Source organism: Muscardinus avellanarius (genome assembly GCF_963383645.1).
Source record: "Muscardinus avellanarius genome assembly, chromosome: 19".
NCBI lineage: Eukaryota > Metazoa > Chordata > Mammalia > Rodentia > Gliridae > Muscardinus > Muscardinus avellanarius.
The window spans coordinates 41,814,107-41,836,823 of record NC_137805.1 but is presented as its reverse complement, the minus strand read 5'-3'; the positions used below and the strand labels follow the sequence as shown (position 1 = coordinate 41,836,823).

Here is a 22,717-nt window from a genome sequence, read left to right as displayed (position 1 = left end):
TCCCGCCCGCCATCAACACAGAGGGCGTGGAGATGTGACTCCGGCCTTGGTCACGGCGCCAGGCTGGCTGGCTCCCATCCACGGTGCGCAGAGGCCGGAGGGGAGCGGCACAGTCTCTCTTCATCCCCTCTCTTCATCCTCACAGCAGCCCTGAGGCATCTGCTCTGGCCCTGTTTTGCAGATGAGGCCCAGAGAGGGGAAGCGCCTGGCCTAGGGACACACAGCCGGGAGACACAGCAGGGTTTCTAGACTCCGCGCCTGGTGCTTCTGCCAAGACCCCAGGCTGCTTCCCAGATCCTCTGGGGCAGCCCTGCCTTCCAGCAGGTGAGGTGAGGGCCGGCGTGGGCTGGGCCACCGGGCGGTGGGCACCCTCCAGGCTCCGCCCGGGCCTGTGAGCGGGAAGGGAGGTGAGGGCCGGGGTGCCTCGGGTGGCTTCAGTTTGACTCTGCCTCCTGACCTCTGGACCTCCTGGATTTCTGGCATTAACTCTTGAATTGATTCATTGTTCATTCAGCTGTTTATTGAGCACCTGCTGTATGCCACGCCCTGTGCTAGGCACCAGCAGAGCAGTGGACCAGACAGACAAAAGCCCGTGACGCAAATCACGGGCTTTTGACCACAGGAGTTTATAAAAATGGGGCCTCATGTAGTCAGAAGCAGCCCAGAAGTCAGGGAGACCTCACTCAGAGGAGGAGACTGAACCGAAGGAGGCTCAGGGGACCCTGGCGGAGCAGTCCAGAAGGAATGCCTTGGAACAGCTTGTGCAAAGGCCCTGTCGCTCCAGTTAGTGCCTCCCCATCTCTCCTTCAACCTCCTGGTCCGCTGCCCCCTGGTGGCCACTTTTAGCGCCACTTGCCCGCAAGAGACAATTTTAGTTGGTCCTGTGTTCATTCAACAAGCCTGCAGAGTCCCTCCTCTAGGCCAGGTGCTGGGGACATAGACACAGCCTCGATAGTGGCCCTCTCTACGAGGGACTGAAGCAGTGGCCAGGGAGCCGGGGAGAGCAGGGAGCCGGGGAGAGCAGGGTGCCGGGAAAGGCAGGTGCCCTCAGCACACTGCCTTTACAGCAGGCTGAGCAGGGCAGGTGGTGCACACCTGTAATCCCAGTCAGTGCTTGGGAGGCGGAGACAGGAGGAACACAGGTTCGCGGCCAGCCTCAGCTACTGAGCGAGGCCCTGCAACTTAGACCCTGTTCCAAAATAAAGAATGAAAAATAGGGCCGGAGGTGTGGCCTGGAGGTAGAATGCCCCCCTGGGTTCCACGGCCAGGCCCGCAGCACATAGACAGGCTCCCAAGGTCACCCCGCGGCGAGGCCCACCCCGGGCCTCAGTTTCCCCATCGGAGCCCGGGCCGGCCTGCTCACCAGCGCCCTCTCGCCCTCGTGCGCAGCGGGCACCATGGGCAGCAACAAGAGCAAGCCCAAAGACGCCAGCCAGCGGCGCCGCAGCCTGGAGCCGGCCGAGGGCGCGCACACGGCGGGCGCCTTCCCCGCCTCGCAGACGCCCAGCAAGCCGGCCTCCGACGGCCACCGCCCGGGCGCCGCCTTCGCCCCGGCCGCCGAGCCCAAGCTCTTCGGGGGCTTCAACTCCTCGGACACCGTCACGTCCCCGCAGAGGGCGGGCCCGCTGGCCGGTCAGTGCTGCGGCGGGGTGGGAGGGCGGCTTTGTTCTGGGCCCGCGCGTGCGCACTGCGCCCTCTGCTGGCGGCGCGGAGCCGGCGGGGAGCAGCGGGGGGCGCGGCCCCCAGCCCGTGCGCAGGGCCGCCAGGGAGCCCAGACCCCGTCGGACAGGCGCCCTGGGGGGGCCCCCAGGAAGGCCCCCGCGCGGGTGTGCAGGCTCAGACACGGGCGCGGGAAACCCCCTGCCCGCAGGGAAGGTGTGTGTGCACACATACATACGTGCACACACACCCTTGCATAGCCAGGACCGCTGAGACAGACACATCCAGTGAGACAAACAGACTCACGAGCACGCCCACCCGCGTGTCCAGGAGCTAGTTGTGAGTGCTGGGCGCGGTGGCAGGTGCCTGTCATCCCGGCCACTTGGGAGGCTGAGGCAGGAGGATCTCAAGGTCGAAGGCAGCTGGGGCAGGCCTGTCAGGCCCTGTTTGACAAAGTTAAAGGGGCTGGGGGTGTAACAGCTCGGTGGAGGTGGGCCCTGGGTTCGGGCACCCTTGGGTGAGGCAGCCAGCTGTGTAGGTGTGGGGGAGGAAGCCGCCTGAAGTCACCAGAAGGCCCGGCGCTGCGGGACGGGCGGGGCAGCGTGGCCGCCCTGACACCCTACTGCCTCTGCAGGTGGAGTGACCACCTTTGTGGCCCTCTATGACTACGAGTCACGGACAGAGACAGACCTGTCCTTCAAGAAAGGGGAGCGGCTCCAGATTGTCAACAACACGTGAGTGCCCTCCCGGAGCGGTGGGGTGGGGCCGTGCGCGGGAGCTGCCAGCAGAGGGTGGTGCGGAGCCGCGGGCCCCAGCCAGGCCCCTCCCGGCCTGCGCCTCCGCCTCTCAGCTTCTCCTTCTGTCTGCTTCTCTCTCGCTGGCCATAGGAGGAAGGTGGATGTCAGGTGTGTATGCACTTCGTGGGCGGCGGGCTGGGGCTGCTGTCTGCATGTGCCCAGCACCCGCCGCCCGGCTCTGCTCGCTTGGCTGCCCCCTCTGCCCAGGCTTCCCTGCACCCACCCCGGTTTGACAGACTGAGATTGGGGTGCTTCTTCACCCACCCATCCCTGTGAACTCACCATCCCTGTTTGCAATCTGTCAGCCCACCTTGAGCGCCAGCTGCATGCGGGCCCTTGCTGGGCACAGGAGGCCTGGGTGGGGAGGGCTTGTCCCTGTAGCCAGGGCCTCCGCAGAGGGAGCTGGGGTCAGGGGGTCAGGTTACAGAGGCCCCTCAGTGGACAGTGAGGCCCTGTGCAGGAGCAGGTGGTAGAAGCCGGTAGGTTCTGCAGGGTAGAGGAGAATCGCTCCTGACTGTCCATAGCCCTGGCAAAGGAGGTAGGACATTTCCACAACCCAGAGCGTGTCTTGCTTGCCCACGCCTCCCTCTCCGTGTGCATGCTGTTCCCTCTGCCTGCCTGGAACCACCTTTCTCCCATTTCTGCCTGGCGAACTCCTATTCATCCCTCAAGACCCCACACAGGACTGCCTTCTCTGTGAGGCAAAGGGAACAGAGGTGCTGGGTGCCGTGCTTGGCGTCTTAACCCCCCTCCCCCCCCCGTCCCTTGCCACTCTCTCCTTTCTCGACCCCGCCAGGGCAGTAGTGATGGCGAGTGGGCTGTTTCCACTTTGCAAATAATGAAACCGAGGCTCAGGTCATGAAGGCCCTTGTCCGGGTCCTTCCCCAGCTGCTGCCCAGCCCAAGTTCCCTGAGCACTGCCCTGGGCCCCACATCACCTGTGGTCCCATCGTGCTGTGCGGAGCTGGGCCGCAGCTGGACAGGTGTGGACAGGTGTGGAGGCCCCGCTCTCTCCTTTGCCCCACCGGCAGCACTGGGTCCTCCTCCTAGCACGGGCCTTGGGTGGGGTACAGAGGGGCTGGCTCTGGAGAAGGGCAGAGGTAAGGGGTGCTGGGCGGGACCTGGTGGAAGATGGGCCCGGATTTGAGGCATTAGGGACATGGTGTGTATCCTCCTGCCATTACTGCTTGGGGTTCATGGTGGCTCAGTGCCCCCCTCCACCCATGGCAGTGAGACTCAGCCTCTCCCTCCCCTCCCTCCCCCTCCTTTCCCCCCCTCTTGCACTCTCCTCTCTCTCCCTCTCTCCCCTGTCTGTGCTGGGGATGGACCCTGAACCACACACATGCTAGGCCAGTTTTCTACTTGTACCCCTGCCTAGTAAAGGGCTTTCTAGTTTGTGCTGGGGCTGGGCTGGGTGTAGAGCACTGATAGTGAGTCTGTCTGCTTACCATCGGGTGTGGCCAGGGCCACCCGGGCTTGTCCTCACCGCAGTCCGGAGACCCTGCTGGATGGATCTTGGCGCCAAGTGGCCCTGGGGCCTAGTGCCCTGGGTTCTGTAGAAGCCCACTGGCACCCGAGGTCTCGGTGCCCCGTGGCCATTGACCTGGGCTCCCTGGTGGCCGCCCTCCACCCGAATTCCAGCAGCTGGCGGAGCTCTGAGCAGGCCCCTCAGGGACAGGGTCGGCCGGACCTCGGCCTCCTTGCCGCTGTCTAGGACGGGGGCAGCTCAGAATTGCAGAGCCTCTGCCGGGTGCGGGGGCGCACGCTTGTCATCCCCGCGCTTGGGAGGCGGAGGCAGGAGGATCGCGCAGGTTCAGAGCCAGCCTCAGCTACTGAGTGAGGCTTCGGCAACTTAGTGAGACCCTGTTTCCAAATAAAATACAAAATAGGTCTGGGAGTGTAGCCCAGAGGTAGAAAGCCTCTGGGTACCACCCCCAGTAACACCAAAACAAACAAACAAACAAACAAAAAGTATAAAATAGGTCTGGGAGTGTAGCCCGGAGGTAGAAGGGCTTCCAGGAACCCCAGTACCACCAAAAAAAAAAAAAAAAAAAAGTGCAGAGCCTCGCAGTGCAGAGCCTCGCAGGACCTTCTGTGTCCTCCAGAGACCTGTTCTGGCCTCCCCATTCGGCCATGTGCCCTGCCCAGGGCCTGGCAGCTGGACTGCACCCTGGCCCTAGCTGCCCGGCTTGCCCGGCCTGCCCGCTGTCCCCAGGGTACATCGCCGACTGTCCCAAACCCAGGCGAGTCAGTGTCCGTGCTCAGACTGACACAGTCCCCGGCCCCAGGCCTGCTGCACCCCGGGCCTGCGTGCCACCTGGCTGGACATGGGCATGGGGGCTCAAGAGAGGACTGTGAGGCTCAGCGAGGGGAGTTAGTTGCCCGCGGTCACACAGCCAGCAGCTGGGGCGCCCGAGGGTCCAGCTGGGTGGGGAATGTCAGCCCCTTCCCCCGCCACCTGCTGAGACCCAGGCTCCCCGGGTAGGGGGGTTCCCCCAGACCCCCCCACCCGGGGAGCTGGCTCACCTCAGGTGGACGCGCTGGGCGTTTGGCATGGCTAGCTCGCACCCACCTAGGCAGGTGTAAACCTCCTGGACCCTGGATGTGGGAAGGTGGACGCTGATACCTGCATTTGGTCAGTGGGTAAACTGAGGCTTAGGCGACCATTGTGGCAACTGTGTCAACTTACCCGGAGCCCTGCTCTGTGCTGACCACTTACATACTTTTGCCCGCAAGGGAGAGTCTGTGAATATTATCTCTACAGATGAGGACACTTAAGACCCAGAGAGGGTGTGCTGCATGCCCAAGGTCACACAGCAGATCCTCCTTGAAGACCCGGAATGTCCTGCTTGGGTTTTTTAAAGATGTGTGGAGAGTAGGAAGGGCCACCCTGGAGATGAAGATTTAATTGTTTTGTTTTTCTTTTCTTCTCTTCTTCTTTTTCTTCTTCTTCTTTTTTTTTTTTTTTTTTTTTTTTTGTAGTACTGGGGGTGGAACCCAGGGGCTTTTCTACCTCCGGGCTATACTCCCAGACCTTTTTTATACTTTATTTGGAAACAGGGTCTCACTAGGTTGCTGAGAGCCTCACTAAGTAGCTGAGGCTGGCTTTGAACCCATGCGATCCTCCTGTCTCCACGGGGATTACAAGCCTGTGCCACCACGCCCGGCTTTTGTTTTTATTTTCTAGCCAACTAACGATACTAAAGCTCATGCATGTTGCCACCTACTGTGCGCGGGGCCCGGTGTTGCATTTGTCCCCTCCAGGGGAGGCTGGGGCGAGGTGCCTGGGCGCTGTGGCCCCGTGGCCAGCGGCGCCGGCTCTGGAGTTTAAGCCGGCAGACGTTAGAGTTGGGGCTGAAGTTGGGCTTGAGTCCGTTAGTAGAATTGCTGTGCCTCTGCCCTGTCCCTTGGGAAAGGAACCCCCAGGCAGGGCTGTGGACCCCGAACTCCCAGGTGGGCTGGGGCTGGGGAGCTGGAGCTTGGCACGGGCCTTCTGCCAGCCTCCACCCTCAGACCGGGGCATCCCTGTCCCCTGCAGCCAGCCCCGGCCCAGCCCTGTGGCCTCCTCTGTCTTCCCCGGCTTCTCTGCGGGCCCGGCCTCTGCGAGGTCCTGCGAGCCCTGTGCAGCTGGCCGTGGACTCAGGGCCCTGGCTTCCACCCATGCCTCAGTTTCCCCACTGAGAAACGGACACTTTGAACTGGAAGATTCACACTTCCCTCCCATCACAGACTTGAGCCTTTGTGGCTTTGGAGAGCTCCCGTCCCTGTCTGCCTTGGGGTTCCAGCAATCCACAGCACTGGCCTGCCCCGCGGGGCACCTGCTGAGCCTGTCTGCAGGCGTGAGCACTGTGCTGGCGCTGGGCCTGGCCTTCTGCCTCCCAGGGTGGCCTTGAGGGTCAGTGAGTGCACAGAGCAGGAGGTGAAGAGTCCCACGCTGTCATGCCCCTGCCTTCTCGCCGGCCTCAGCCCACCCAGTGGCCCCGGGGCTGCTGTACTCCCCGTCTCTGGCCGGCTCTCTCCTGCCTCAACTTCTCCATCTTTAAAGAGGCTGATGATGCCAGGGGTAGCGTGAACACTCAGGAGCCAGGGATGTGTGGGTGCAAGCTCAGCCAGTGTGTCCGCAGGCGAGGCCTCAGGGCCCTGGAGGGTGCTGTGCGCCTCCGTGGGTCATGCTGAGGTCAGGAGGCCTCGGGGGGCCCTGGAGGGTGCTGTGCGCCTCCTTGGGTTGTGCTGAGGTCCGGGAGGCCTTGAATGGAGAGTAGCTCAGCGAGCTCTGGACTGTGGAGTCCCACGCATTCCCCGCGCGGAGGACCCGGCCTGCTGTGTGACTTTGAGCAGAGGTCTTTGCCTCTCTGGCCTCAGTCTTCCCATCTGTGTGGGGGGGCTGGGAGGGTGCGGACCCGAGTTCCCAGGCCCCGCCCGTCGCCTTCTCACTGGCCCCTACCTCACCCCGTGGGCTGCTATGGATGCCAGGCCCCGGCTGTCCTCCCCGCGCCCAGCCCTGCCTGGTGCTCCTGCTCCTGCCCCTCCTCGCTCCTCCGTGCTCACCACCCCCATCTCTGCCTCTTCTCTCCCGTCGGGCTCTGCTTGCTCCTCCCTCCTCTGTGTCTCTGGACCCCCGCTCCAGCCAGACCTGGTTCACATTCAGATGGCTGCAAAGGTACTTCCACCCCGCCCTTCTCCCAAGCCCAGGGACCCAGCTGGCTGGGTGCCCCTCCCGCCTCCCTCTGCCCTGTCCAGGCACCTCCTCTGCCTCCCCCTCCACTGTCTCCTCCTCCGCCTCCTCCTGGGCTAGTCAGTGTAGACGTGCCCTGGCACGGGGTTCTCGCCTGTCTCCAACATGACTCACCGTGTGACTTTGGGCAAGTCTCAGCCCCCCCTGGCCTCAGTTTCCCGCTGTGCACAGGCAGGCTGCCGGAGGAGGCCTGTGGTTTTCAGCCGAGGGCCTTTAGGCTTGTAACAGGCAAGCATCGCTGTAGTGTGCAGGGCCGGGGCTTGGATTATCACAAGACCCCAGAAGGGTCTCCCTCGCCCCCAGGACTGGGGAGACTTTGGAGATCTCACTTGACTCCATCTCAGGCAGGGATCTTGCTCCAGGCTGCTTGCCCCCAGAGACAGGGAGCTCCCTCGGGGCATCTCGAGATGGCTTGGTACATTCAAAAGGAAGCTGCTTCCTTCCCACCCGGCCGGGGCCTCTGCGTCTGGCCCCGCTGAGGAGCTCAGGCCGCTGGGGTCCCTGATGAAGCTCACCTGGGCTGGCTTTGGCTGAGGCGCTGGCCGGGCGGGGGCGGGTTTCAGGTCCTCTCTACCGGTACAGCTCGGGAACGCAGCCGGGCCCCGGCCTCCCTGGGCCTCTCTGAGTGGGCCACCGGGTCCCGGCTAGCACCTGGGTAGGTCGCGGCCGCCCGGGGCCCACTGATGGCAGCCCCTTTTCTTCTTTGCTCCCCCTGCCCCTGTTCAGAGAGGGAGACTGGTGGCTGGCCCACTCACTCAGCACGGGGCAGACCGGCTACATCCCCAGCAACTACGTGGCGCCCTCCGACTCCATCCAGGCCGAGGAGTGAGTATGGCCTCTAGCCTGCCTGCGGGTGCAGAGCCTCCCCTGGGCCAGAGTAAGAGCTCGGCTGCCCGGCCTCACCCCAGGGCGCGCACCAACACCGCCCTTGCCTCCCCACAGGTGGTACTTTGGCAAGATCACCAGAAGGGAGTCGGAGCGGTTACTGCTCAACACAGAGAACCCAAGAGGGACCTTCCTGGTGCGGGAGAGTGAGACCACAAAAGGTAAGAGCACTTCTGCTGGTCAGTAGAAACGGAGTTTTTTTGTGGGTTTGCTTGAGCTGGCCATTGTAGAGTGAATAGGAGTTTGGTTCTGGAGTGGAGAAGGAAGAGACCTCCAGTGGAGGGAACAGCATGGTCAGGACACTAACTACTCAGAATCCTGAGTAATCTGGGTGGCTGGAGGTCCACTGGAAGACGAGCTTAGCGGAAGGGGGCCGGCTGTCGAGAGTCTGAGTGACCCTGCAAGGCTCTTTCCAGGGAGGGTGCTGAGGCAGCGGCCCCGCCTCCGCTTCGCCAGGCGCCACTGGAGCTGCGCTGCTGGGGTCTGCCTTCAGCCTTCCCTCCCTGTCCTCGCTAGGCTCTTCGCCCGCCCCTCCCCCACCCAGGGAGCGAAGACCACCCCCTTCTCTCCAGCCTTTCTGAAAGCGGGCTGCAGGCGCCTGTCACTATGGCAACCAAGTGGGCTGCTTCCTGTGGGCCTGGGGCTCAGCGGGAACGCAGAGCGTCCCTGCGTGTGCATGTGTGAGCAATTGTGTGGCCCTGTGCACACATGCCCTGTATGCTGTTGGCCGTGTGCAACTTCCTGGGAGTGCACTGTCCTGGTGCCCAGACCCCGGGGAGCGTGTGTGTGCGTGTGTGTACACGAGAGGTCAGGGTTGCTTCACTTTCTGGCTTGTGACAGACGTACACACATCCCAGGCATGCAGAAAACCACAGCTGCCCATGCTGGCACAGACACTCGGTGTGGCGGGGCCCAGCGCCCTGCCTGGCTCTCTGGGAGGCCCAGGCCGGCCTTTCCCTCCTGAGCTGCACTTTCCCTCTGCACTGGGACTGTAACCTCCAGCTGAGGGCCGTCTGGAGGGAAGTCCCAGGCTGTGAGGCCTGGCTTTCCACCCTGTGTCCCACCTCTGGGGCCCAGCCACGGTCCACAGTCCACCCCCAGGTGGCCCTCGGCTCTGGCTAACAGGCTCCCGGCCAGGCCTGCTGGCAGGAGGAAACCCCTCTAACCACAAGTTCCCTGGCGTAGGCGAGCCCAGAGGGACCAGCCAGGCTGCCTGGCCTCGCCAGCACCTGCTCCTGCCCGAGCTGAGGCTGATCTTGGGTGGCTGGGTGTGGTCAGTGCCCAGAGAGCGTAGCAGTTAGAGGCTCCCCCAAACATTTCGAGTCTCTACTGTGTGTCAGGCCCTCTTTTTTTGTGGTGCTGGGCATTAAACCAAAGGATGTTCTACCTCCAAGCTACACCCCCAGCCCCATTTTATTTTCTGTTCGGAAACAGGGTCTCCCTAAGTTGCTGAGAGCCTCACTAAGTTGCTGAGGCTGGCTTTGAACCTGTAATCCTCCTGTCTCAGCTTCCCGTGTACCACCACCTAGCTACAGGCTCTTTTATATATATACAGTCTTATTGAACCTTCCCAGCACCCCCAGAGTACTCCTGTTGTGCCCAGGGGGAAACTGGCCCGGAGACGGTGAGCCGTTTGTTAAGGTTACACAGCCAGATCCACGGCCTGGATTCAGAGGTCTTGTGGGAGCCAGAGGTTCGCGGTGGGGCTCTCCAGCTAGGTGCTCCTTTGGTCTCTTGGCTGCGCCTTTGTGGCCCTCCAGAGCCAGGTGCTGAGAGACAGGGTGCCTGTCTCCCCCCTGGTGCTAGGCATGACGCTGTCAGGGCTCTGGCTTGGGGAGGTGACGGCGCGTGGGTCTCAGCCGCGGCCCCTCTGCCCTGCCTTTAGGTGCCTACTGCCTCTCAGTGTCCGACTTCGACAACGCCAAGGGCCTCAACGTGAAGCACTACAAGATCCGCAAGCTGGACAGCGGCGGCTTCTACATCACCTCGCGCACGCAGTTCAACAGCCTGCAGCAGCTCGTGGCCTACTATTCCAGTGAGTGGCCGCCGCCCCTCCTCGCAGAGCCTCCCCTCCCCTCCCTGCCCACCCTCCTCCTCTGCAGCTGGCAGGTGTGGAGGGGCTGCCCCAGCGAGCTGATTGTCTCTGCAGCCCTGGGACCGGTCTGAACCGGTTACTGGGAGAGGAGGAGGGGGCAGTCACAAATTGTAGCCAAGATGAGAGAGAAGGAGGGAGGAAGGGAGAACCGAGGGTGGAGGGGGCCGCCCATGGATGTCTAGCGAGCCGCGCGTGTGTGCGTGCGTGTGTGTGTGTGTGTGTGTGTGTGTGTGTGTGTGCGCGCGCACGTATGTGTGTGCAGGAGCTGTCTTGGGCTTGGCGTCTGCCCCACTGTATCCCTGCCTTCTCTGGAGAACAGTAAAACACACACACACACACACACACACACACACACACACACCCGATAGTTGAATAATGAATGGCTCTAAGCAGCTGCATAAGGCCCTGCGGCCCACGGAGGGCAGATGTACGCGTGTGGGTGCCTTTCCATGGGACCTCCTGCACGGCCCAGCCTATATGCAGAGGCTGAGTGGTGGGTCAGGCTGCGCATGGGGACCAGGCGCCCTGGGGCGGGACCCCGCCTGAGCCCTGCCCTGTGCCTCTGTCCTCAGAACACGCCGACGGTCTCTGCCACCGTCTGACCACCGTGTGCCCCACGTCCAAGCCGCAGACCCAGGGCCTGGCCAAGGATGCCTGGGAGATCCCCCGGGAGTCGCTGCGGCTGGAAGTCAAGCTGGGCCAGGGCTGCTTCGGAGAGGTGTGGATGGGTAAGAACGCCGCCCGCCCAGGCACTCACCCGTGGGCACCTTAGTCCCCTTTGAGGGATGTGTCCTCGCAGCCCCCCCACCCCATGCTAGTTGTCTGAGCTGGGAGGTGCCCCGAGTGCTGGGCATGGTGACTCTCTGCTGCCCACTCCTGAGCCATCAGGGCTGGGAGCGTGGCCACGGGAGGCCTGCCAGGCATCTGGGCCAGGTGCCCTCTCTGAGCCTCAGCCTTCCCAGCTGCACAGTGGAGCTGAGCAGTGTGCCTCGCGCATGCGCTCTCAGCCAGGAGGGAAGGAAAGCCGGGAGGGAGGGAGTGTCAGAAGCCAGGGCCTGGCGCATTCTGGGCCTGTTAGTAATTTCCTGTCTAACCTGAGACATGGTAAACTCATCCTTGAAAATGAGCTCAGGCTAGCACTTACAAACCCAGGCCCCTCTTCTGCCTACTGGCTTCTGCAGACCCAGAAGCCCTGAGGTGGGGCTGGAGGAGGCAGGAGGGCAGCTGTGTGCCTGTGGCTATGGCCGCCCCTTCCCTGGGGGCTTTCATCAGTGTGACATGGTGACTCGCCCCCTCTTCACTTTCCACCCTGAGGGGCTCCTGGGTGGGAGGCCCTGTAGGGACAGAGGCCTGAGGCTGGAGGCCATGTGTGTGAGGGGAGGCTGGGCCCTGCGCTGGGGCGGGGTGAGGTACCAGCAGCCAAGGCCCAGGCGCAGGCCCAAGAGGGGGCTCTGAGCTAGACCTGGTGGGTCCATGGCTTCAGCTGCGAAACTTGTTCCAGGCTTGTTGCGTGGCCTCTGGGCAGAGCAGACTCATGAAGCGCCATGAATAGATCCCCACGGTCTGTGCCGGCGGGCACCGGGACGGGCCCGAGCCCCAGCCCTCGGATGGAGGCCCAGTGATGGAGGAGTGAGCCCACGGTCACTCAGGGGCAAGAACCTGGATGGAGCTCTTGGGACAGTTTCCCCACGGCTCACAGGGCCGCTGCTCCTGTTAGTTGAGCCCCCGGGGGCTGACCCTCTGGGCATCACCTTACACAATCCTCAAACAGCTCTGTGGTTGGCACAGATGGTCCCACCTTCCAGATAAGGATACTGAGGCTCAGGGAGGGGCCGAGCCACACGTGGCCCTTGCTGGCTGGAGCAGCGAGGCAGCTGGCCTCTGAGGCCTGCGCCTGGTACCATGCACTACTTTTTGGGAGTGCAGGCTCTGGAGGCAATGTCTTGTTCGATGGCCCTCGCCCCAGCTCTGCCCCTACCTTACCCCCCACTAGGACATATTCTGTGTTGGCCTGGGGCACCTTTGCCACCCGACCCAGCAGGGGCGGGATCTCCCAGGACTGAGAGCAGTTGAGTTGGAACCACAGACTCCCATCTCTCAGCTGCGTTGCTTTTGGGGCACATTCCTAGTAACCAGAGCCCCAGTTCAGGCCTGTGGGGGCACCCTACCTTTGTGCCTGTTTTACACGTGGGAGTACCGAGCCCTGGCCGTGGCGGGCTTGGCAAGTGGCGAGGGAGGCCAGGGCGCAGGTTGGCACCAGGCAGGTAGGTCGTTGTCCCTGCGCCCCAGGTATGGGACGTCACTGAAGCAGCCTGCCCCTGTCCCCACAGGAACCTGGAACGGCACTACCAGGGTGGCCATCAAGACCCTGAAGCCTGGCACGATGTCTCCGGAGGCCTTCCTGCAGGAGGCCCAGGTCATGAAGAAACTGAGGCACGAGAAGCTGGTGCAGCTGTACGCCGTGGTGTCCGAGGAGCCCATCTACATCGTCACAGAGTACATGAGCAAGGGTGAGGCCACGCGCGGCGGGGTGCTCGGGCAGGGCAGGAGGCAGGCCTCACTCCTCCTACCCGGAGTGTGCTCATGTACGGGAAAACTGCAGTTTTCCCTGTCAGTGGAAAGTGGCCGGAGGGCTCCGCCTCCTGGTTTTGTTTTGTTTTGTTTTTTGTGGGTCTGGAGAATGAACCCAGGAGCATTCAACCTCCAAGCTACACCCCGTGCCCTATTTTTTTTTTTTTTTATTCTTTATTTTGAAACAGGGTCTCACCAAGTTGTGGAGGGCCTCACTAAGTGGCTGTGGCTGTCTGCGTACCACGATCCTCCAGTCTCAGCCTGCAGAATGCTGGGATTACAAGCGTGCGCCACCACGCCCGGCCTTTCTGTTCGTTTTTAATGATTTCCCCAATGCATCCCGTGCTGGTTTTCTTTTTCTTTCTTTTTTTTTTTTTTTGGTGGTCCTGAGGGTGGAACCCAGAGGCTTTCTACCTCCGGGCTATACTCCCAGACCTTTTTTATATTTTATTTGGAAACAGGGTCTTACTAAGTTGCTGGAAGCCTCACTGAGTAGCTGAGGCTGGCTTCGAAACCACGCAATCCTGTCTCAGCCTCCCAAGCGCGGGGATTACAAGCCTGCGCCACCACGCCCAGCCCCGTGCTGGTTTTCTAAAGCTGCTTGTTATCTTGGGCTAACAGAGAACTCCCTGGCCCGCCAGGCTGAGCCACACCTAGGGAAAGTTCTTAGCTTCACTTTGACTTAGTTTTGGGGGTCACAGGCCAGGCCCCTCACATGCTAGGAGGTGTTCTACGCTGTGCCATACACCTAGCTTCAAAAAGCATTTTTTCTTTTTCTTTTTTTTTTTTTTTCTTTTGTGGTACTGGGGATGGAACCCAGGGGCATTTTACTTCTGAGCTACACCCCCAGCCCCATTTTTTTATTCTTTATTCTGAAGCAAGGTCTCACTAAATTGCAGAAGGCCTCACCTAACTGCGATCCTCCTGTCTCTGTGAACTGTGATCCTCCTGTCTCAGCTTCCCAAATGCTCGGATTACAAGCATGCGCCACCATGCCCAGCTTTTTTTCTTTTTTAAATTTCAAGAAGGGAGTCTAAGATGTCCAAATGTCCAGGGTGCCCTTAAACTTAAAATCCTTCTGCCTCAGTTTTTTGGGTTGCTAGAATTCCAGGTATGTACCTCTGTGCCCAGCAACTTTGACCTAATATTTTAAATAGTTGCTTCCAACACTAGATTTTATTTTTATTTTTTATTTTGAAACAGGATCTCACTAAGTAGCTGAGGCTAGCTGTGAACCTGCAATCCTTCTGTCTTAGCCTCCCAAGTATTGGGATTACAAATGTGTGCCATCACGGCCCAGCTCAACACTACATGTTTAACACATAAAATATACTCATTTAAAATGTCCAATTCATCTGGGCATGTTGGCACATGCCTGTAATCCCAGTACTTGGGAAGCTCAGACAGGAGAATTGGAGGTTTGAGGCCAGCCTCAGCAATTTAGCAATTTACCCTATTTCAAAATAAAAATAAAAAGTATGGGGTATAGCTCAGAAGTAGAATGCATCTGGGTTCAGTTCCTTACTATATATATAAAAAAAAGTCAAGCCGGGCATAGTAACACAACACACACTCGTAATCCCAGCACTTGGGAGGTGGAGATCAGAGGGTCATTTTCATGGACAGCCTCAGCTACTTAGCAAGGCCCTTCGCAACTCAGTGAGACCCTGTTTGAAAAATAAAAGACTAGCCGGGAGTGGCAGCGGATGCTTGTAATCTCCGAGGTTGGGAGGCGGAGACAGGAGGATCTCGCAGGTTCGAAGCCAGCTGGCTTAAGAGACCCTGTTTCCAAATAAAAAAGTATAAAAATAGGTCTGGGAGTGTAGCCCAGAGGTAAAAGGGTTTCCAGGAACCCCAGTACTACCCCCCCCCAAAAAAAAGAAAAAAAGACTAAAAAATAGGGCTGGGGGTGTAGCTTGGGGGTAGAATGCCATCCCAGTACTGGAAAAAAAAAAATAGCTGGTGTAGTGGTCATGCTTATAATCCCAGTACTTGAGAGCCTGAGACAGGAGGATCACGGTTCGTGGACAGCCTCAGCTACTCAGTGAGGCCCTCTGCAACTCAGTGAGACCCTGTTTCAAAAATAAAGAAGAAAAAATAGGGCAGGGGGTGTAGCTCGGAGGTCGAATGCCCCTGGGTTCCATCCCCAGACCTGAAAAAAAAAAAAAAAAAAGGTTAAAAATCGGGCTGGGAGGTGTAGCTTGGAGATAGAATGCCCCTGGGTTCAATCTCTAGCACCACACACACACACACACACACACACACACACACACACACACACACACACGTCCAGTTCAATGGAGTCTCTGTGGACCCCTTACTACATCAAGACACATAGCTTCTCCACCACCCCGAACTGTCCCTGTTCCCCTTGGCTGTTCCCTCCAGGCTCAAATCCAGGCACCACTCCTCTGCTTTCTGCCATGACAGACTCATGTGTGTTCTGGAACGTTCTGTACGTCACCTCTCACATCTGTGGCTCATCCTTACCCTGCACGTCAGTGGTTCCTGTCTTTTTATTGCCAAGCAGGACTCCACTGTCACTGCCTGTGCCCTGCGGTTCGCCTGTCCGCACGCACGGCGTCATCCGTGTGCACTGCAGCTCGTGTACTGTTTCCCGTCCCACTGCTCTTTGAGCGCACGGCGTGGCGAGAGCCTTCAGGAGCAGCTGTGCAGCTCCTGTGCTGGGCGGAGGGAGGCCGGCGTGGCGGGCTAGCCTGCGGCCGCTGCTTCCCAACACAGGAAGGACGGGCAGGGGCTGGAGCTGGGTCTTTCTCTGCCCAGGGAGTTTGCTGGACTTTCTCAAGGGAGAGACGGGCAAGTACCTGCGGCTGCCGCAGCTGGTGGACATGGCCGCCCAGGTGAGTCGGCCTCTCCCGCCTCCCACCCCCTTGGCCCCGGAGCACCCGGTCCTGCCTGGCTCGGCTGTCCCAGCCTCCAGTGCCCCCTTTAGGAAGCCCACCCTCCATGCCCACACTCACTCATCCCACCGCCCTTGTTACTGGAACTAGTGTTGGTTCCTGGCAGAGGATTTGAACTGGTCATCGGGGAGCCATTGACTTGCTCTAGGACCTCAGGCCTCAGCTTTCATCTCTGAAAAGTCATTTAGTCACTCAACAAACAGGCATTACTGCCTGCTGTAGGCAGAGCTCTACTACCTTTTGGTGTTTTTTTTTTTTATTTAATCTGATCCTAATCAAGAGAGGTAGAGATTAGCTATTATTCCCATTTGACAGATAGGAAAACTGAGGCTCAGGTACCTGGGACAGCAGTCAGGACGTGGCCCGCATCTGTGTCTCTGGGCCAGCTGGGGTGCTTGCTCACAGTCGCCCCCTTCCTTCCCTGGCTGCACCTTCTCACGATCCTCCCTTCTGCCCTGCACCACTGTCCCTCTGAATCGGTCCTGCTTTTTACAGCAGGGCTGTCTTCTGTGAGTGGACTTGGCTTGCCCGAGGAGGTGGGCCAGCCCCTCCCGCTGTGGCCTGGCCGGACAGGGGCAGGGCAGCGGCTGAGCAGGGCCTCTCCCTCCAGATTGCCTCGGGCATGGCCTACGTGGAGCGGATGAACTACGTGCACCGTGACCTCCGTGCTGCCAACATCCTGGTCGGGGAAAACCTGGTGTGCAAGGTGGCCGACTTCGGGCTGGCCCGGCTCATCGAGGACAACGAGTACACGGCCCGGCAAGGTGGGCAGGGCGGGGCGGGACGGCCACCGCTCTGCTCTGAGCCAGGCCGAGGTGGGAGGCTCTGTGGCGGGGAGGCAGAGTGCTCGGTGGCCCCTGACTTCCCTCGCGCCCGCAGGTGCCAAGTTCCCCATCAAGTGGACGGCTCCGGAGGCCGCCCTCTACGGCCGGTTCACTATCAAGTCTGACGTGTGGTCCTTTGGGATCTTGTTGACAGAGCTCACGACGAAGGGACGGGTGCCCTACCCTGGTGAGAAGGGTCCCCGGGCAAGCCCCTGCTTGGGCCTCAGTTTCCCCATCTCTGTAACAAAGAGGCTGAGCCTCTGGTCTTAGCTCTCGTGGCTGGGCTTTTAGCCTCGGGGACAGGGCTCAGGCCCTGGGTCCCTGGGGCCTCTTCTGCCCCCTTTCCTCTCTGAGCCAGGATCCTCACTCCTCCGCCCGCAGGGATGGTGAACCGTGAGGTGCTGGACCAGGTGGAGCGTGGCTACCGGATGCCCTGCCCGCCCGAGTGCCCCGAGTCCCTGCACGACCTCATGTGCCAGTGCTGGCGGAAGGAGCCGGAGGAGCGGCCCACCTTTGAGTACCTGCAGGCCTTCCTGGAGGACTACTTCACGTCCACGGAGCCCCAGTACCAGCCCGGGGAGAACCTATAGGAGCGGCCAGGCCGGACTGTTCTCGCTCCATCCTGGGCGCGGGTCTGCCCTCCGCCTGCCCGCCGCTCGTCCTCCTTCGTGGGCCACAGTGCCGGGGACGAGGCGGCCCTGTCTTTGGGGGCGCAGCGGGGCTTCAGCCCAGTGCCTGCCCTGGCCACACTCCTCCTCCCCGCGTTTCCGAGCTCTGCCTGGCCCTGGAGGAGGCGCTGGAAGGAAGGCTGGTACTGGGCGCCCTTTTCCAGTCTCAACCTAGTCCACACACCTGGCTCCCCTCTGCTGGCACCCCCAGGTCTGTTTCCAGAGCTGCCCAAAGAGCCTTCCAAAGAGGAGTGGGCCCGGCTTCGGGCCTGCCCGCACCCTGCCCTCGCCGGCCATTTCTGCGGCGTTTGGAGGTGGAGGCCGGTGTCCAGAGCCCTCTGCCTCTGTCCCCATTGTGCCCAGCGTGATGGGCAGTTGCAGATGGGGTAAGGCCTCCATCCCTGCCCTCTGCCACCCAAGGGGCTCGTGAGGGTCTTCAATTCCTGGTCCCCATTTTACCCGTGGGGAGACTAAGTTCAGAGGGGGCGTGACTTGTCCAAGGCCACCGAGCAGTTCAGGGTTGAGGCGGGACTGGCTCCTGGTGCTGTCTGTCTTCCTCAGGAACCAAGGAGAACGGTCCTCAGAGGCCTGGCGGGCTGGGCAGCCCAGGGACCACGCCTGCATCCTGCCCTCGCTGCCCACTTGGCCCTGCTAAGGGGGATGAGAAGGAGGCAGGCGTGAGCCCGAGTGGGGTGTGGAAGGCGCAGGGCGCAGGGTGAGAGGCAGGCTTCCATCAGAATGAGGATGGCTCTGGATCTTCGCGGCTGGCTGGCCACGAAGGGCAGGGACTCCCCAGCTGGAGAGCAGTCAAGTGGAGGTTAAGAGCTGATGGCCGGAGGCCTGGGCCTGGCCTTGCGAGGGAATCTCGGGTCCTCCTTTTCCCCAGTTTGTCCCCAGCATTTCAGCACCTGGACCCTGCTCCCTCACCCCAAGTCGGTGCCCCGTGAGTGGGGAGAGGCGTGCCATGGCTGCCCGGCACCTGGGCCAGCTGTGTGACCTTGGGCGTCTCAGCGTCCTCTCCGAGCTGCAGCGTCTGTTCCATGCGTGGCCGGGGCTTTGCCACCCTGAGCAGGGCGTCCATGGTGAGCCCGGCCGAGGGTGTCTGCAGACTCCGTCCTGGCTCTGCCGTCCGGCCTCAGGGTGTGTGGAGGCTTCTCTCTGGGCCTCAGTGTGCCCATCTGTGAAATGGGCAGCTGGCTACTGTGGCATCTTACCAGGGGGCCCTGTGTGTGTGTGTATGTGTAAATGTGCACGTGTGTGTCTCCATGTGTGTCTATATTTAACATGTAAAAATGCCCTGCTCTGTCCCCAGACATGTTGAACATTTCACCATGGTCCCATCATGGCGGTAAAGTCCGTGCTGCCAGGCTCGGGGTGGCCAGGCCCCCGCCCGGGGAAGGAGGCCAGGCCGCACCTGCCCGTGACACCTCAGCTTCCCCTCCACGTGTCTCTCGCCGGTGTCTCGGTGTCTTCTCCCCTCCTTCCTGTCAGCTCCGGGCTTGTCGCCCTCAAGAGCCCAAGTCCCCACCAACTGCCCGAGGCCCTCTGTTGAAGGTGTCCTAATACTGTCCTATTTTTTTTAACAGTGTTTTGTAGATTTCAGATGACTATGCAGAGGCCTGGGAGACCCCAGCTCTGGGCAGGGCCGGGGGCACCCGCATTCCATGGCCCAGGCTTGGGGGCGGGCGGGGGTCCAAAATCAGTTGTAAATACTTTGCATATTGTCTGATTAAACACAAACAGACCTCAGGGCTCGGCTGATGGTTCATTGAGTATCCCCGCATGCACGGGAGACCGAGGGGGCGGTGACGGTGTGGAGGGGCCTCAGGCCGGGGGTGACGTGATCAGGTTGGGGTACCCATGGTGGGGTGGCTGTATGTGCACATCTGCACGTGTGTTTGGGAATCACAGCTCCGGGAAGCACTGTGTAAAGCCAGCACCCTGCGGGCCGGGGGGGTCAGGACAGGTCGCTGATGCACTCACGGGGTTCCCCGAGACGCGGCTGTGTGTGTGCAATTTGTGTCTCCTGGGAGTGCTCAGCAGGGGTGGGGGGTGCGTCTGCAAGGACCCCAGGTCCTGGGGCAGCCCTCCTGGCCAGGGCTGCACTGTCCTGGGCCGTGCCGAGTGCGAGAGCTGTGGAGGGCAGTGTTGGGGGTTTAAGTAGTGTAGTGTGGGGATGCATGTGTGTGGTGGGGGTGTGGGGGGGTGGCGTGTAGTGTGGTGTGGATGTGATGGGTGTGCTGTGTGCATTGTGGGTAGTGTGTAGCGTATGGGGTGTGTAGTGTGTGGGGTGGCATGTAGCGTGTGGTTAGAGCAGGTGCCATGGTTTGTGCGTCCGCCTCCCAGGCTGCGGCTCCCTGGCTGGTTTCTTATCTGTCCTCTGCTCTCTCCCTAGACTCATGAAATTCTCCTAACCAGGCTTTGTGAACACACACACACACACACACACACACACACACACACATTCTCTCCCTCCCTCCTTCCCTGTCTGCACTTTCTCTATCTCAGTCTTCTTTGACTATATTTCCCTCACGAGTTCCACAAAGCTGTGGCTTGTGGGAGAGAAAACGCCCGAGAGTGACAGGCACTAGAGCCCTGGACGAGCGGCCCAGCAGCCCCGCTCTCCTGTCCTGTCAGCCTTTGTCCCCGCCCTGCCTCCCTCCTGCTGCTGATGCTGAATGCCCATCTCTGTGTTTGACCATCCCATCCCATCCCATCTCGAGTGCAGAGTGCGGTGTGTGTGTGTGTGTGTGTGTGTGTGTGTGTGTGTGTGTGTGTGTGTGTGTGTCTGCCTCCACATCCCCTCTTCTCCTTCCTCTGCCATCCCTGCTTCCCTGCAGCGAGTGTGTGTGTGTGTGTGTGTGCTCGCCCGTCCCCTTTCCCCAGGATGCTGGGCCAGCGGTGTATTCTCCTGCCCCAGACTCAGGCCGCACTTGCTGTAGCCTTGAGTCTGGCCTGCTGGGCGTGGGTGACCTCAGGCGGCAGAGCCACGGCAGGCATGGCCCTGGTGGCCTCAGGCTCTGGCCAGGCAGGGCTGCGGCTCGGATGGCTCAGCTCTCCCTCCTCTCTTTTCCCAGTCTTCTTTGTCTCTGTGTCTTTCTTCCTTTGTTTTGCTTTTGCCTGTCTGTGTCTTTGTCTCTGTCTCTCTTATCTCTGAGCCCCCCCCCAAGGCATTAATTACTTTTTCTCATTAAGACTCTTACTAGTAGGGGCGGAACTGATTACTGACCCTCCCTACATAGTTTTTATCTGAGATCAATTAAAAGTACATTTGCTATTTGGAAAAAAAAAAAGACTTTGTCTGTCTGTCTCTTGCTCCTTCCAACAGCAGCGGCTGCTGTTGGAAGTTTATTCCAACCGCCAGGGGCTGCGAGTTGTGCTCTTCTACTCCTGCGCTCTTCCCAAAACGCCGTGTGCGTGTGTGAGCGCGACACACACTGCCCAGCAGAGCAGCACCCGCCTCCTCCTCTGTGGCCTCCAGCTTTGCGTCCATCCTGAATCCTTCTGTGAGCCTCCATTCACTCAACGCCCTCTACCCCGTGTGTGTTGTGTGTGCAGTGTGTTGTTGTATGTGTAGTGTGTGATGTGTCTGAGGTGTGTGTGTTGTGTGGTGTGTGTGTGGTATATGGTGTGTGTCCTGTGTGTGTTGTGTGTATTGTGTGTGATGTGTGGTGTGTGGTTTGTGTGTGGCATGTGCTGTGTGTGTTCTGTGTTATGTTGTGTGTATTGTGTGTGCTGTGTGTGTTCTGTGGTATGTGTCCTGTGTGTTGTGTGTATTGTGTGTTTTGTGTGGTATGTGTGTCCTGTGTGGTTTGTGTGTGTGGTGTGTGGTGTGTGTGTGTGGTTTGTGTGGTGTGTGGTGTTTGTGTGGTGTGTGTGGTGTGTGGTTTGTGTGTGGTATGTGGTGTGTGTGTTCTGTGTTGTGTGTTGTGTGTGTGGTATGTGGTGTGTGTGTCCTGTGTGTGTTGTGTGGTGTGTGTGTGGTGTGTGGTTTGTGTGTGGTATGTGGTGTGTGTGTCCTGTGTGGTTTGTGTGTGTGGTGTGTGGTTTGTGTGTGGTGTGTGCAGGCGTGTGCCTTTCCCTCCTTCCCCCTGCCTTCCCTGGGCGGCTGGGCCTTCTCAGGGGTGTCCGGCACTTTCCCTAGCTTGTTTGGCTGGGCTGGCTGGCCAGGCTCCTCTGGGTGGCACTCTGCTCCCTTCTCTCTCCTGCCCCATCTTGGTTTCTCCAGAGCAGCCGGGTTCTGTCTGTGCCCACTTCCTCGAGGTCTCCTGGTCCCACATCAGTCTGAATCTCCAGCCAGCCAGCGCGGCAGCTGTGCACCAGCAATGTCTGTCCATCCCTCCATCTGTCTGTCTCTTCAGGAGTTATTTCTGGGCCCCTTCCTGGGGCGCTGTGGGCCATCTCCACACCACCCATCTCTGCCCCCCACCGGTGGGTCTGTGCCTCTTGGGTCCCTTACCAACAGCCTGGCCCAGCCCAGGGTCAGCCTCTGCCGGTGCCGTCCCTGCCCCCCCCAGGTGGCTCCCTCTGGCCCCTCCGGGTCCTGCCTGCAGCTCAGGCCTGGGCGCCTCCCTCCGGGTGAAGGTCTCTTCTGGCTCCGTTACCTTTGGTGTTTTCCTCAGACTTCACCCAGCAGGGTCTCACCTGGGCGTCATTGCTGAGTGCGCCTGTTCCCTTCTCCCTGCCTGACACGTCCATCTGCAGTCCCTGTTTTATTCTCTTTCTCTCATTTAAAAGAATTGGGCTATAACTTACATGCCGTAAACGCACACGTCTGAAAAGCTTTGAGGCATTTCACAGGACTTCCCCCATTACGGCTGGCATTGTTTTGAGTCCCAACTTGCCTGGAGTTTATTCTTCTCCTCCTCCTCACTGCATCTATGTGTGACATTCTCTCTGTCTGTCTTAGACCTTCCTCAGCTGCCACTTTCCTTCTGGGGGTCCCTGGGCTTGGTTTCTTCATTCAGTCAACAATTACTGAAAAACTCCTAGGACAGCTTGATGCGGTGAGCGCTCCCCTCCTCCCTCTGCCGCTCGCTCCCTCTCCAAAGCTTATTGAATTGTGCTCCTTTCTGTGTGTCACCGCAGGAGAGAGAGAGGGAGAGAAAGCAAGGGAGGGAGGAGAATCCCCCAGCACTCACTGCCTCCCCTTTCTCTCTGCACCCTACCCTCTTCCTCCATTTCTTTTCCTCCCACTCCTGGGGCTCCATCTTGAAGTTTGCAGGTGAGCCAGTCCAGCCTCCTCCGTGCTGTCACTGGGGGGGAGTAAGGGTCGTCAGCCCCCACTCAGGCCTCCACCCCACCCCCTAAGCAAGCTTTCTTTGCTTATAGCATGGCTTGGCACATTGGGGTTTCTAGCTGGGGGCTTGGAACTGAGCCCCAAACCCACACACCCACCACGGTCCATCTCTTCCACTGCAGAAAGGCCCGCGGCCGTGCATGCGTGCCTTGGGTCCTTCATTGACAGAGCTCCGGCTCCCACCCCTCGGGTTGCTTCCTGCTGCCCCGCCGCGAGTTTGTTGGGGGAACTTTCGGGGCTCGCTTTTGAGTCTTCCATCAAGAA

General features: G+C 60.2%; 1 protein-coding gene across 2 annotated transcripts; it reads left to right on the top strand.

The window, feature by feature from the left end:
- Positions 1-1,397: 1,397 nt before the first annotated feature.
- On the top strand, positions 1,398-17,076 carry SRC (SRC proto-oncogene, non-receptor tyrosine kinase; the record flags this gene model as incomplete). Of its 2 annotated transcripts, XM_080716049.1 has the most annotated exons (12): positions 1,398-1,632; positions 2,294-2,393; positions 2,547-2,564; positions 7,917-8,015; positions 8,133-8,236; positions 9,961-10,110; positions 10,743-10,898; positions 12,501-12,680; positions 15,526-15,602; positions 16,273-16,426; positions 16,542-16,673; positions 16,868-17,076. In XM_080716049.1, 12 exons carry the CDS (start codon positions 1,398-1,400, stop codon positions 17,074-17,076), a joined length of 1,614 nt encoding a protein of 537 aa, XP_080572175.1. The 2 variants fall into 2 exon arrangements, with proteins under 2 accessions (XP_080572175.1, XP_080572176.1); XM_080716050.1 differs by lacking the exon at positions 2,547-2,564.
- Between the last annotated feature and the right edge of the window lie 5,641 nt (positions 17,077-22,717).